The 16,860-nt window shown below is 36.2% G+C and overlaps 1 protein-coding gene across 1 annotated transcript in view; it reads right to left on the reverse strand.

Annotated features, from left to right (window-relative positions):
- Positions 1–14,073: 14,073 nt before the first annotated feature.
- Positions 14,074–16,860, reverse strand: part of LOC134546148 (zwei Ig domain protein zig-8-like) — a 596,884-nt gene continuing 594,097 nt past the window's right edge. Inside the window, exon 6 of the mRNA XM_063388705.1 lies at positions 14,074–15,482. Coding sequence (XP_063244775.1) covers positions 15,373–15,482 — 110 coding nt within the window. The 3' untranslated portion in view covers positions 14,074–15,372. The remainder of the gene's footprint in view (positions 15,483–16,860) is intronic.

Below are 16,860 nucleotides of genomic sequence, written 5' to 3' on the forward strand. Positions count from 1 at the left end.
TTTCTAATCAGCTTTAGTCTAAGTTTAAAAGTTCTGGTCGAATCAAATTTAAATTTTTTTTCTGAAATATATGAATCAATAACGAAATCATGAGCCAGGTATAACTATTAAATTTCCATTCAGAACTGAAATGAATTTCTTTTTCTGTCACTTAATTACTTGAGAATACAGATTTAAAAAGAAATAAGGTTGCAGTGTAATTTAGCGCTTATTTGTGTTGTTAAATATATTGATGTAAATTTTAACTGTTTAACGAGTCATTTAAACATTAAAAAACATTTTATCCATAGGTCCTATGGCTTTCAAAATGAGTAAATCTAATATATCTAGCAGTAATTTTGTTATTACAGTGAGTTTAAAACAAAATATATAATTTTTACTGCATTTTTCAAACTTCATGAATCACTTAGATTTTAATATTAAATATTAAGTTGTTAAATTTAAGAAACATTATTAATACATCTACTAAAACTTTCTCAGGTTTATATGTTTAATGTGTGAATGATTACTAGTTAATTTGGATTAAAACCATGTGTAATTTTTCAAAACAAGTTTTAATTAAGTTGTAATATATTTTTTAAAATTTGTATCTTATAAAAATCCTGAAAAATTTTGCAAATAGTTCACATTTATTTAAATTTAAATTTCTTCTAAATCGAATTTCCTTTCCGAATGTAGTTTTCGAAGAAATAATTTGATTATCCACTTCATATTTTACTGTTAAAAATAGTCTTTTATTTATGTTAGCGTAGTTTTATACATTTTTGTAATTATGATTCTACATTTTTACACTTGTTTCCTCAAGTGGCGTACTCACGAAACAAGTATATCAAATAAAAACAAATATTTAAAATAATACCTTTCGATTTTGGATTCACGTCTCCACGTTTGTGTCTATTTCTGTTATTGACAACTTGGATCTTATCTGAACGAAAACTCACGTATGCACGTAAGTGGTAAGGGATACATGTGCATACATACCAGAAGTGTTTGAGCTGCATAACATCAAAATACGTAAATTTTGCATAAGATTTCCTTTTTTGTTTTGATACAAGGGTTTTTCATTGTTTCATGAAATGAACTCTTTCATCTACATTCAAGCGATCACGCTTTCACAATTAAAAATATTTTAGATTATTTTTTTTTTGCAGAAATGAAAATGCAACATGAGCCATAAAAGAAATTGTAACTTACTTAATTGTCTTTTAAAATCACATAATCAAACTGAACGCTAACGCTGATTTTCAGTGTGGAATAAAGATTCTTTGATTAAATTTTATTTAAAAATATTTTTTCATATTATTTCGGAATCTCAAGACGGGATCTTCGTGAGATTATCTTTCAAAAGTCACGTTTAGAGACATTTGTTCTTGGCATTTAGCTCCAGCCAGCATTCGTGATGATACTATCTTGCCACACGGCGTGGTTACACAAGCCAAGAACTTCCAAAGTCTTTTTTTTCCCCCGTTCCACCGTCATTATTTCATATTCTTGTCTCTCTGCCAAAAGAAGTGCGGTGGGAAAAAAATCCGTGTGTACTATCGCTTGTTCCTCAGTGGCGTGGAAGAACGACCACACAGAGGAAGAAGATCTGGAGAGCAAACCGTGGGAATGAAAAGTGAGAATGTCAACGTAAACGAAACCTCTTTATTTCTTCATAAAATTAAGGTAAAAAAACACCCTTAAAGAACACGTAAATTCAATTAATAAAAAAAAGGGGGGGGGGCTGTTTGTAAATTTTGTTTACGGACGATGATTTTACGTGATAACGTCATAAGAAAACATTGATGAAAAATTCCATACTTTTTAATTTTCAAATATTATTTACAGTTTTTGCAAATTTAATTTAAATAATTTGTTTAAATATATTCACGAACAATTAGTTAAAAAGCTTGCCTTAACCTGTTTGATATTATAGAAGATTTTCTCGCACGGTGGTTGGCCGGTTCTTGCACGCTCGGATCAGGTGGAACGTGACAATTTTTCGTGCGTGCAGCCGGCATTCATCGATTTATAAGACGTTATCACGTCAAAAAACAAGAAAACTTCATTGTACAAACAATAAGTTAAAAGGTAAAATTAAGATAATATATTTCAGCCATATTATCCTACTTCCCAAAAGATTAATCATTTTAAGTCTTTAGGGTATATTGGTTATGTTGTTGCATTTAACGGTTATTTTAACGGATAATTTCTTTCTGAACAACTTTTTTTATTAAAATTTTTGAATTTTTGTTACTAACCTCATGTATCTTTTCTTTCGGAGGCATCTGCTCAGTGAAACCCGATTTTAAACTATATAGCGCATTAAAAAATCCTGTTTACATCGATTCAGACATTTTACTGGGGATAAATATCACACATAAACGCGGGTGATAACATTAAGATTAAATATATTATTATTGTACCAACCACAAAAATTTAAAGTTAATGTAATAGTATAAATATTTTTTCATATTTAAGCATTAGTTTTGTGGTAGTCATAGGAATCGCCTCGTTGAAAAAAAAAGATTTCATTAGAAAATTGAAACATGAAACTTTTTAAATAAATTATTTTTGTACCTTTAAATAACTGATTAAATATAAATTGAATAAAATAATATGTTTCGTAACGCTTTATGAATGGTATGAAATGTTTTTGAAATATTCTTTAAACATAACTAGATAGATAAATTATATTACGCAGCAAATGAATTTGCATTTTAAAATAAATAAATAAATAAATAAACTGTTGGACCAAAAATCAGAATGATTTTAACTATAAAATGAAGAATTTCACTGCAGTTTAATTCAAAATAAAAAAAAAATGATTCAATCAATTGGTGACTGACGGTTTAAATAATATTTATTTTCTAAGTTGGTACTGTTTGAAAATTCTGTTAAATGAACTTTTTTAACGACATACATATTTTTAACTAACGCGGTGCAAGGTTTATACAATGCACACTTACGAGACAAAAACATATTTTTATTATTCAAAAATTTAAGTAAAATCAAATTTGAACAACACGTATTTATATTTTTACCACCCAGAATAATATTCTCCAATAAAATGTATTTTAACTGTTAAAAATTTGTTTTAAAAACTTTGAATACGTGCAAAAATCAAAGAGCATATTTATTATGAGAGGTGGATGTGTAATATCCTCCTAGGGAAAAATAAAAAGCTTCTTAAGATTCGTTTCCTAATACCGAGGTCTGTCTAAGAATGAACCTGTCACTTGTGGTCACAAAAAGCAGTGAAGAAAGATCGTCTTCAAAAATTGAAGTTAATCAAAAGCAGGCTTTAAAAACCAATGTTAATATATTTTTAAATACAATACTTTTTCGAGTGTCTATTTTAAAAATAAATTAATTCAAATTATCATGCTACGCGTAACCGTTTTCAATTTATATTATTTGACGTGTTTGATAGCGAACAAAATAATTTTAATTTTTTTAGTAGTATTTTATTTATTTCGTTAAAAAGAAAAGGTGTGTTGGTTTTCCTGTGTTGAAATGTTTTTTCCTCGTGGTGTTTCCTCGGAGCAGGTATTCGCAGACTCATAACGGCGGCTGGGGCGGAGTTGCGAGGCAGTTCCTCTCGACGGTAGGCCGGGGGAGGGGGAGGGTTCTCGGTCCGCCGCGGATGAAACGGCTGCGGCGAAGGCGCCGTTTATCAAACCCCCGAACCAATTACGGCCGCTGTACATGTTTCAAAGACGCGCTGCGCGGGCTTATCTCCGGTGGGAGGAAGGTTGTGAGAAAAGGAGGGTGGGTTAGGCTATGGGGGGTGGTGGAAATGGTTGAAAAGGGGGGTGGGGGGAAGCAGCATAGCAGCAGCAGCACCCTCTGGTGTCTTCCGAAGCCCGGAAGCTTTCCTCGAGGCAGCCCGAGCACAGAGCAGGCGATACTACAGAGCCGGAGGGAAGGAGCTTGAATCGAGGTCACAGCGCATCTGGCCCGCTCGTAAAGTCCGTCACACGCAACTTGTCCCATAACTCGACGATTCTCTAAAGAAGGACAGCGCACGGAAATATATATATATATATATATTTATATATTGTATTTTCACAAAAGATTATTTTTTGTAAACCAGTTGCTAATAAATATTTTGTACAGCACAATAAAGATATTGTAACTTTGTACAACACATGGCTATGGTTGTTTTTCAATACATGAAGTACATTTTTTCAAGATAATACCAGGTAGGCCTACATTTTACGAAAATTTACACATAATTTTATATTCTAAGTGATCTTTTATTCAAGCATATATATATATATCAAACCATGGAGAAGATAATTGAATATTAAACAATTGGAGTTTAGTTTGTTGTGTCATGCTTATTATAAGCGCAGTCAATACTGGAAAACTATCAGGGAACGGTTTAAAAATAACCGCTATCGTTTCATTGACACATATTTATTGCCAGCTCGCAAAATCAAAACGGATGCCACAAATTAATTTCTGTTGCAAAATAATATAGTTGTAAAAAAACATTACATTTGTTAAATCACCACGTATCATGGTAAAACAATGGTATCTATTTTCTTTATTTTTTTTCTTAATTTATTTAAAACATAAACTCTCACACCCGACATTCTATTTTCGCGCCTCTGTCTACTTTCATTCTTATATCATTTTAATATTTATGTTTGTATTATTTTCTAAGTGTTTCCGTTTTTCATCTTCAGTTTAACTAGCCGTCGTTTTCTCATTCGATAAGTGTCTTTACAAAGTCTACCCATAACTAATAATTGAAAAATAAACAATGTTAAAAAAAAAACTACTTAAAAATACAAAAAAGTAACATAATTTCACAAAAAAGCAAAAAATTAATGTTTTATACAAAAAATTAATACTTATTTTTTGTATATTCTTATTAGTAAATTATCGTTTATTATGTTATTATTATTTTCTTTATAATTTTGAAGTCAGTGCCTATTGTAACATAAAAATTATATTCCTTACTTGTATAATATAATGTATATAAAGCATCCATTATTTATCGCGAACACACTCAACCAACATAAATGAAGACTGAAAGCAATGACTACACAGCTAAATACCTGACACTTTCTGGAAACCATGGCAACCACTGCACCCACGCTCCTAGCGACAGTTGTTTCCTAACTATCATTACAGCTGATTTTAAACAGTTGTTGAAATTCAGTGACTTGTAAATAACAATTATAGCGTACTTTTGGATTGAAAACTCTTTTGGCGCGATGAGATTATAATTTCAATCCCATTTCTAACGCGAACATTGCAGGGAATAGGTATTTGGCCAAATATATATAACGATAGCGTTAGTATACATAATTATTTGAGGTTTGAAATGCCATTGTATTTTCACTTATAGCACGTGTTCAGAGTAATACCAAATATTTTGTAACACCCGCTCTGATTTTTTTTAATTGGCAGCTACTTCAACAATTAGTAATTACATAATAAACAATAAGTTCCTAATTACAATAAACATAAAACACAATTAAGTATAAATTTTGTGTATCAAAATTTTTTTTTTTGCTTTTTAATGACTTATGGTGCTTTTGTGTATTTTGAAGTTGGTTAATTTTTTTAAACGTTGTTTATTTACAAGTCCATGACTTTGGACTGGCGCCTTTTTTTCTCGCCGTGCATAGGACAACTGCGATATTTGAGCGATAACCATAACATTATATGGCGAAGAAATGAAGATAAATGTGTCCTTTATGTCCTTTGAGAGCTTTCAATAATCTGTATTGGGTGTTTTATGCTTAATAATTACTTTGTAAACACGCGTTTTAACCATTTTCATTCATATAAAAATACAGTACGAAATATGGAAATAAAGGAACCATTGATCTGCTGTCAGAGTACTCTTAAACGCTTTTCATAAACGTACACCTATCTGAAATTCTGAGCAGTTTTCAAATCGCATGGATTTTGCTGAAGCTCTGCACAAAGCACGTGTGGATGGACAGGAGGGGGGATGAAATCTGCTTCATGACTGCCGAACGGGAGACACCAATTATGCATCAAGTACATAAGAGAAAACTGGAAATTTCACTTTTTTTTCTCAGCACCTCAATCGAAAAAAAAAATCGCAAATGGAACTGTCAACGTCAGCCGTTCGCTTTAAAAAAAAAAAAAAAAAAAAAATTACATCAATTGCTTGTAGATTGGGGGGAAAAAGAAGGAAGTATATATTGCAGGATTATTGTGTCTCCTGCAATGCTAACACCTCCAAACATCTATGGATGCAGAGCACGGAATGTCAGTGAAATTCACCCCAAGGCGTTTCCTATAAAAGTGGGATAACGCCATTGACCAAAGTTAAGGAATAATTTGCAGAATAGTGGCCCGCGTATCTGGCCAAAAATCTAAGCATAAAATCGCCAAGCATGTCACGTGCGTGTTTGTAAATCTACCGAACAAAAAGGCTTGGATTTGAAAATAAGCTTTTGTAAACTTAACATTATTGTAAAAGGTGGACTTTAGATCGCCCTCTAGGCAGAAGTAAACTTTTAACCGAACATCCCACTTTGTAAATGGTGTGACATGTTAAACGTATGTGTTGGTGAAAAAATATTCTATAACTAGTTAAATTACGGAACCAAAAATGCATCGAATTGCACAGTAGATGAACTGTAAACACGTTATACTGTAATAAATAGTACAGTCTTTGACTTTACCTAATGTACAAAATAGAATATTATCATATTCTTAAATGTTAAACATAATGTGAGTAAAACATTCAATCCACATAAATCTAAAATCTTATGGAAGAGAATCTTCACTTTCCTATCACGTCAGTACTGGGCACCAGTTAGACGCGTAGAAAATGTGTAATCTCATAATGAGGAATATAAGTGAAAGAGCGTGTAAAATGTACCTTTTTTAAATAAGATCTAACTTTATGTTTCGAAACAAAAATTTTAACATAATGCCATTTTGCTAATTTAATCTATGATACAAGGATATATATGTATACTGTAATGTAGGTCTATTTTACGACATTCTTCTCCAATGTGATGTTTACAATTGCAAAACTGTCGGAATGATACACTGTTAAAATTATTTATCTTAAATTTACGAAGAAAGCTAGTTACCAATTATCCAGGGATCTTCGTGAATCTACGGTTATCTTCGTAAATGTACGAGTGCTTGAGTTACTTATTTTGAACATCAACCCACAACATGGTAAATGAACCAGACATTCGAAAACATGTTGAGGCTACACCCATAACACTTTTCTTCATTCGACGTGTCTATTTACACTGAATACAAATGAACACGTTAGTCAAAAATTCATCGCAGATTCTACCAGTTATTTAGAATTACGAAGTTGTTTTCGTATATGAGATGTCTATACTTCGTCCCGTAAATTTGTTGTAATTTCTATGGGTGCCTGTGTGAAAGCGGATGAATGCCATCGTCTATCGATTAATTCTAGAGAAAACAGCTCGCGAATAATGCAAGAGTAATTTCAGCAGTTGAAGGCAGGGGCTCCTGTGTCTTACAGCGTTATCCGCAGGCAGGTTCGGGCTACCAAAAAGCAATAAAAGGGGAGAGATTGCGTTGCTTCCTGCAGGTTGTGGCATCACGCCAAAGAAGGAGTGGGGGACACCCGATAAATCACCAGCTCTTCCCGGCTGCGGGAATCAATACTCTCCCAGCGCTGGTGGGGGGTCGCGACCTTAAACCAGCTTAGTCACTTAGCGAGGCTTTCATTTCACCCACACAGAAAATTTTTTTTTCCTTCCGTATTTTCCTTTCGGAAACCAGTTTCCTAGAAATAGATACTATAAAAAGTAGCTTGGCTTCTGGGTTGTAGCCGTGTCCTTGGCGAATAATTCACCGACGTTTCGGTCGACATTGCAGTCGACATCATCAGGGAGCAGTTACCTTCTGTAGGTAACAGTAGGTACAGTAAGTAATTGCTCCCTGATGATGGCGACTGCAATGTCGACCGAAACGTCGGTGAATTATTCGTCAAGGACACGGCTACAACCCAGAAGCCAAGCTACTTCAGACAATGGCCGTGAAAGGCTGCGAAAATTATTATATGTTGTAAATTTGTACAACAAATGGCCATGGTTAATTTTGCATGTATGAAATACGTTTTTAGAGACAATACTTACGGATCATTTTACATTTTAATTGACGTTTCATTCAATCATATATTTTTTTGAATATCATGGAAAACATAATCGAATAATCTACAATTTGACTTTATTCAGGGAACGGTTAGCAAATAACTTTCACTATTAAATGTACTTTGACAACACATACATAAATTATCGGGAAAGAATCCGAACCCAGTATTACTACGAGCGCTATTTTGAAGTGATTCAGTTGTGTTCATGTAAATGTACAAATTTAGAAAGTTTGCATGAATATTTATGTTCCATTTATACAGAAAATTACATTGTATTTTACATTTAAAAAAATAACTATTAAGTTCTCTCATTTCTTCCGAAAGAAAAACAGTGTTTGCGATAAAATCAACATATGACGAGGAATAAAATTATATCATTAGATGTAACGTAGCTGTAGGACATCATGTGTAAACTATACTATACATAGATAAATTTCTGAGTGATTGATTAATTATATTAGTAGTTAATTTTTTTATTTCCTCTTTTCAGTCTGAAAGTACTGAAAATAATATTAATAATGATTTTATGACCTGTTGTAATCAAACGGGTTTATGGTTTTTTTTTTAAATTACACGTAAGCCCTATGATATAAAAGTGTGTGCTACCCATAATTTACCACTATAAAATTGGATAAATATAGGCCTATCAATATTTTAAAATGTATTTATTAGAATTTTTTTTGAAAATTAACATTGTAAATTTTATAATCAACTTCAGAGCACAAAAAAGTTCTTCTGATCAACCTGAAAAACAATTTTTTTTGCAAACAATATAATGGAGGCAGTTATGATGGTGATCTGCCCGGGATAAGTCAAAAACTTACCCTTCGTTGTCTTGCTTCAAATATTTTCTTGTCAACTCAAGACGTCGAAAGATTTTCGCCTTATAGTTAAGTATATTGCCTTATACAACTGAGAGCTCAGTTAAAGGGAAGGAAACATATTTTACTTATATTGGTGTAGTTAACGTCAGAAACCAGACCTCTTCTTTTTTAATTTGACGAAATCAAACAATTTTAAAATAACTTCATTTCGACTAGTTATCTTACGGCCATATAAAATAAAATTTGTACTTAGTAGTTACTCATTCATAAGAGTCTTAAAAAATATTTGAGGTGTGAAACTGTCACATTAAAACCAAACAATTTGCAAAAAAGCTTTTTTACCTTGAAGACACTCCTGCAGTATATTATAGATATAGCTGTATAATGCAATTTCAACCACAAAAAAAAAGACCACCCTTTAAAGTTCTTTCTAGTTGCATTCAACAGTAAAGATCTACGATATGTCAAAAACTCACATATTTTAGTTAGAAAATAGTCGGTTCAATAGGTGAGTTACAATTTAAACATTTTTAAACTACTCTCATGAATAATGTGGTTTATTTGTAGAGACACTAAATATTCACGGATTCATTTCGCGACATGCTTAAATCAAAACATTTTAAATTTTATTCTGCTTCATTCACTGGGCCAAAATTTAGCTGGGGAACTCTGAGCCAATGAAGAACCTTACGCAAGAGAAGTATCGAATCACTGGCCTCCTTGTTGTTGGGTCTCTCGAGTGTCAGTAGCCAATGAGCAAGTGCAATGGTGTCCTAGTGTGTAGGGGATTGTAGAGTCTATCCTAGAGAACATCGAAATCGCGAATTTTTTTTCCAGGCTCTAGCTATGTGAAGGAGCAGGAATTTTTCGCGAATAAATCTGAATGCCTATTAGACTGCAACAAGGTATACCAGCACCAGATGTTTCACCCTGGTGATTGGCGGCCGTCTGCGAGAGAAGTCGAAACCTTGTTTGACCGAGCCACTCAAGACGCGCTCACTTTCTCAATGAATTACTGCGATTGGTGTTGTAACAATCGACATATACCTGAAATAAATTCACCAAATCACGAAACACAGACGAACCTACTGTGTTTTAACTTGTAACTAGTCTCGGAATCTTTTTCGCGAAATATGCGTGGCCTTAGTTATGTGTAGAGACCGGAAAAATTCGCGGATTCATTTCGTGATAGGCTGAAATTCAAACTTGTGTACATTTCTGCTGGTTCTGCTATTGGCTCGCGGTTTAACTGGATCTCTCTGGGCAAATGACAGACTATTGAAAAAAGAAGCCTCGAATCACAAGCTACCCAGTGGAGACGCCTCACAAGTTAGCACCCAATGAACACGCGTGTTTGCTTGAGAAATGCAGAGGATAATGGAGGCCATCCTAGAGGTCATTGAATGCGCGAATTTTTCAGTTCTCTAGTTATGTGACATGATATCTTGTGACTCTATCAGGTGCATATATGTGAATATCTACCCAAGGAGCTAGGTGCGAAAAGTGGAACAAGGAGGCCATTCCGCCGGGAGTGATTGATCAGGCGCGCTCCCTCAAAGGAGCCTGCGGTGGAAGTTTTGGGGGGCTGACCTCTGTGAGCGCGCAGGATGTCCGCACCAGGGGCATCCTGGGATAGGTCCTTCGGCAGGACACAGGACTCGCAGTTCCCTTGCAGCGAAGCGGAGCGGAGGAGCTATCCGGCTTCGTTAATGTACTTGTTCGAGAGGAAGAGGTCGCGACCGAGACGGACGAATACCACCGCAGTTCCAGGAGAAGAGAGCATCAAAGCACGCCTTCTGACAGTGTCCAAGTTTCCTTTCTATACTTGCGCCAAAATTCTGCTCGTTTGTGGCAAAGGAATCGATATATCGTTTCAGTTCTACGTAAATGATCGAAAATTTGAATCGTTTGGAAAGTGTTCTGATATGGGAGGTACACTCGTTTTACTGACGTCACTGGACCATTTCTTCTGATCCAAGCTTAGGCTCATTAAATCAAGAAAATGAAACATTAGAAACCCTGCATGATTTAATTTTTAATGTTTACCCTCTTCTTCTTCTTAAGGCTATTTTGGTGAAAGGGAATAGAAGCAACAGGTTAATAATTTAAAATATATTAAACATAATCCCATGATTTTAAATAACATTTCAGGTTTTAAACATAAAAGAAAAAAATTGATTGCAAGCAAATTTATTTGGTTTGCTCTTGTTCTAATGAGATTGTCGGTTAACTGCTTGCGATCATTTATAACGTGTTTCATTTGAATATTTAGAAAATGCAACCTCCAATTTAGAAATGTGGCACATCTTTAGTTAAAAAATGATATTTTATTTTTGTCTGCATCATTACTTCACCTAGAAATTATTGCTGTTAATTGTAACTGAGATAATGAAATGTTCATACCAAAAATGTATTTTGTTCAAGATTTATCTAAGTTCATTGTTTTAAAGCTTTCAAATTATTGGTAAAAAAATTAATTTTAAAAAGTTTTATGTTCCCTTTTCATAAGAATAAATAGAACAGAGAAAACAAAAAAAAAATATTTTAGAAGAGAAAGATGTTTTATATAATGATTTTAAATTTATGTTGGACCAGCATTTTGACATTAATTAGAAGAAAATCCATTTATTTTGGAATATTTAGTTTGTATTTTAAAATATTTGTGTGCTTATGTTTAAGCATTATCTTACAAAATATGTCACAAATACTTTCAAACGAATTTGATTAAATACGCAAAACAACGCCTATCTTGATACACACAAATTTTGTGTAGCTCTGTATATATAAATTTTTATTATTTATGTAAACAATTTTTTTTACAAACATTAGTCTAGTTGTAGGTTATGTTTAAAGTTTAAACTTACAAAACGTTTTCTGGTTTTCAGCGTGCCATTAAGGAGCTCGCCTAGTCAGGGGTGTATCAGTTTTAGTGAGGCAGGATGATAATAAGTGCGACGCTCGCTGTTGCTTCTAGCACGGCATCGTCTTTAAGCGCAAGGCTGCGGACTAGCGCGCAGTCTTCTCGTCGTGCACAGGGCTACTTAGACATGTGAGTGGTGACTGTAACAACATATGGTGGAGAAATGAAGATCCCTCGAGTGCTTTAAAGTACCTATCTATACCGGGTGTTTTATGCATATACATTATTCTTAAAACACGCGTTTTGTATATTATTACTAAAGACCGGAAAAATTCGTGGATTCATTTCACGATATGCTAGAATCCAAACAACTGTACATTTATATTGCTTCTGTGATTGGCTTACAGTTTATCTGAAAGACGTTTAGCCAATGGGAAACCTTCAACAAAAAAAGTATCGAATCGCAAGCGTCCCAGTTGACAATTGTCACGAGTCAATAGCCAATGAGCAAGTGGCATTTGCCTGAGTATGTAGAGGGTTGTGGAGTCTATCCTAGAGGTCATCGAAAGCGCGAATTTTTCCAGTCTCTAATTATTACTCTTCTAAAAACAAAGTTTTAATACGAAATACGGAACGATAACTACTCATAAACCCTGAGCGCAATCTTAAATGCTTTTCGTAAACAGACTCTACTAGCATATCTTGAGCAGTTTCCAAATCGCTTGCTTTTGTCTGAAGCTTGGCACGCCGCATGAGTGCCAAGGTATGTTATGTATGTAGGCTGTTGATAGTGTCTGTTTATGTGCCTTTTAAGTTTAAATTTAAGTTTATGCGGTAGATATCATTGACGATAAATAGAGACCCGTGAATTTCGCGGATTCAATGAACTCCAGGATAGACTCCAATATCCTCTACACACTCGGGCAAATGCCAATTGTTCATTGGCTGTTGACTTGTGAGTCGTCTCGACTGGGTGGACTGTGATTCGACATTTATATGAGTGAGGGTCTCAAATTGGCTCTCAGTCCTCCAGATTATCAGAGAACCAATGACAGCAGCAGCACTAAGGTATAATTATTTGAATTTTTGCATAACACGAAATGAATCCGCGAAATTCACGGGTCTCTAACGATAAAAGAACTATGAAATGATTAAATAATTTTTTTTATCATTTTAGTTCCTAGTGTCATTGCAAATATTTAGAGTCGGGAAAAATTTATGCTTTCGATGACCTCTTGGATAGACTCCACAATCCCCTACACACTCAGGCAAATGCCACCTGCTCATTGGCTACTGACTCGTGACACCTGTCAACTGGGACGCTTGCGATTCGATACTTTTTTGGTTGAAGGTTTTCCATTGGCTCATAGTCCTTCAGATAAACTGTGCGCCAATCACAGAAGCAATATAATGATACAGTTGTTTGGATTCTAGCATACCGTGAAATGAATCCGCGAATTTTTCCGGTCTCTACTAATATTCCTTTTCGCACGATGAAAACATTGACAATAAAAAATAATAATGTCTTATTCATACGGATTTAAAGTATTTATAATAGGCTGTGAAAAAAGCTTTGAAACTTACAAAAAATGCAAACCAAATTTGTTAAATGTGGCACCCGTTTTGATGAAAATAATAGAAATTATATTATTTCCATAGCAGGGTTCCAGGAAGTTGACTGACAGACATATTTTTCGTTTACTTCGAATATCGCAGGAAAAAAAAATTCGTCATGTCTATGAACTTTGGCAATTAAAAGTATATCAATCCATTTAAAGGCACAAAGCCAGTATAAATTTTACATGAAGAAAGAGTGTTTTTGACGGAAATATTACAACAATTGAAAGAAAAACGACTGTACAACGTTTAGCTTATGACAAATGAAGTGCAATGAAGTTATATAATCTTTGAAATGCGCTTTTTGGGATACAAATATTTTTATTCCATTTCGTTTATTAGATGCTCTCCAATACAGTACGTGACCAGCACTTACAGTTTTTGTCTTCACCAACCACACTGATTCGCAATGAAATAAATGTATGATTAAAAAAATTATATCATTACCATTAGAAAAATCCCTTATTTCGTGAAAATATATAATACATTTAAAACGAAGGTCTTTAATGAATATTTATACAATGTATTTTAAAAAAATTAAAAGAATTTCAAATCATATACAACTATTTACATGAAAAACTAAGACCATTAAAACATATAAAAGTACCCTACTGTTAAAACAAAAATAATTCTTTAAGTACAGACGCTAATATAATTAACAGGAAGAGCAAGTTTAAACACAAGAAGAATTCGTGATTTTAAACCATAATTTTTTTTTTCTTGCATTCTAACACAGGTAAGTATAAGCATTTCATTCATTGCACAACAGTCTTGTATTTAATTGTGTCAATTATCACAGAATCATGTTTCATTTTAAAAGGGGGGAAATATGTTTTATCACTGAAACGTAATTTTTCCAGTATGGTCACATCTGATGCCACTTCACAAACATAATTTTCATTATTGTTGTGTATGAACAAACAACATAAAATGTTATACAAAACGTTTATTACAAATATGTTTAGAAACTGTCCAAAAGTGTTTCTTTACTTGTTCTTCCTGCTGAATGCTGTACGAATTTCAAAAATTTATAACGAAACACTACATTCCTCTATATATTTGTGAATACTGTTTCACCACTTTGGACAATCTTTTAAAATGTTAAAGACATTAAATGGGCACAACAACGAATTTCAAATTATCTGTATTGTTTCTACTCTTAAATTAGAGTTAAAAACAACAATAATAATATCCATAAAATTTCACAGAAGAGTTTTGTTTTTAACATTTGTGCCTTTCTGCCCCACATGTACATAGGAATCGTGGTAACATTAACAAAGAGTTTTCGCTTCGTCTTCTTATATGCACACGGTAATTCTTCGACTGTCCCTATGTCGGTGATTTTGTACAGAATTTTTAACAATTAATTACGTGCTAGAACCAGATAAGTTAAAAAATAGTCTGCAACGAATCAGGTTTTATATATTTTTAACCTGTGTACTTTATACTTCGCGGGACTTTTTACGTCTTCGAAATTCAATCGAACAGAATTAGTCGTTAAAAACATAGCGAAACACCCACAGATACATGTCGTAATTCACAGTTTCAGTAGGTCTCCACACGTAGAAACTTTTCTTTTTTGAGTTTTAAAAACCACGATATTTTTCCCCGTAGGGTAGCCGGGAATAATTTAATCAACTTCCATTGCACACGTATCGCGCACTTTCTTGTAGCCTTTCAAGAGAGATCATGCTTCGCTCACGTGTGTATATATAATGTTAAATGGAGAATCGCTTAGAAAAAACCACACGGCCTGCTTCGGACACTTTTTTTCGAAAAGCCGACATTCGTGACGTCATCTGCAGTCGCTGATGTGAGATATTCAGTTATTGTTTCTAACCGACAGTGGGTGAGTTCAGAAACCCCGCGCGGATGGGTGATCCAAGATGGCGGGGCGGGCCGCGCGATGTGACTGGCCCCCGGTGACGTCACGCCGGTGGCCGGCGCTAGACGCGGCTCACGAGCCCGAGGACCACGACGACCCCCGCCAGCGCCCGCAGCGCCGGGCCCCGCCGCGTGCAGCCGCGGCCGTGGTGCATGGCCGCCGGGTGCTCGCCTGCGGCACACCACGTCACACAGCCCGGGTCAGCGGGACACTTAGTCACAGAGTCCGGGTCAGCGGGACACTTAGTCACAGAGCCCGGGTCAGCGGGACACCACGTCACACAGCCCGGGTCAGCGGCACACCATGTTACACGGCCCGGGGCAGCGGGACACTTAGTCGCAGAGTCCGGGTCAGCGGGACACTCAGTCACAGAGCCCGGGTCAGCGGGACACTCAGTCACAGAGCCCGGGTCAGCGGGACACTTAGTCACAGAGTCCGGGTCAGCGGGACACTTAGTCACAGAGCCCGGGTCAGCGGGACACCACCTCACACAGCCCGGGTCAGTGGCACACCATGTTACACGGCCCGGGGCAGCGGGACACTTAGTCACAGAGTCCGGGTCAGCGGGACACTCAGTCACAGAGCCCGGGTCAGCGGGACACTCAGTCACAGAGCCCGGGTCAGCGGGACACTTAGTCACACAGCCCGGGGCAGCGGGACACTTAGTCACAGAGTCCGGGTCAGCGGGACACTCAGTCACAGAGCCCGGGTCAGCGGGACACTCAGTCACAGAGCCCGGGTCAGCGGGACACTTAGTCATACAGCCCGGGTCAGCGGGACACTTAGTCACAGAGCCCGGGTCAGCGGGACACTTAGTCACACAGCCCGGGTCAGCGGGACACCACGTCACACAGCCCGGGTCAGCGGGACACCACGTCACACAGCCCGGGTCAGCGGCACACCATGTTACACGGCCCGGGGCAGCGGGACACTTAGTCACAGAGTCCGGGTCAGCGGGACACTCAGTCACAGAGCCCGGGTCAGCGGGACACTTAGTCACAGAGCCCGGGTCAGCGGGACACTTACATAGTCACAGCGCCCGGGTCAGCGGAACACTTAATCACACAGCCTGGGTCAGCGGGACACTTACAGAGCCCGGGTCAGCGGAACACTTAATCACACAGCCTGGGTCAGCGGGACACTTACAGAGCCCGGGTCAGCGGAACACTTAATCACACAGCCTGGGTCAGCGGGACACTTACAGAACTCGGGTCAGCGGGACACCACGTCACAGAGCCCGGGTCAGCGGGACACCACGTCACACAGCCCGGGTCAGCGGGACACTTAGTCACTGCGTTCCACTAGGGCCAATTGTCATTCCAGTCGTCCACTCTAGTGGAACTCTTCATACCTCCCTCCACAAGGGGGCTTAAGGACCATAAGGCTCACCTTCATCTTTATCTTACTATACACAAAAAATCTTATTTAAAATTCAAAGGAAAATTTTTTCTGATTAAAAAATGTTTTAAGAAACATATAAATTACACCAATGGTGTTAATTAAATTATAAACTTATAAGCTTATTTTAAAAAAATATATTAATCATTGA

The sequence above is a fragment of the Bacillus rossius genome, chromosome 1 (genome assembly GCF_032445375.1).
Source record: "Bacillus rossius redtenbacheri isolate Brsri chromosome 1, Brsri_v3, whole genome shotgun sequence".
NCBI lineage: Eukaryota > Metazoa > Arthropoda > Insecta > Phasmatodea > Bacillidae > Bacillus > Bacillus rossius.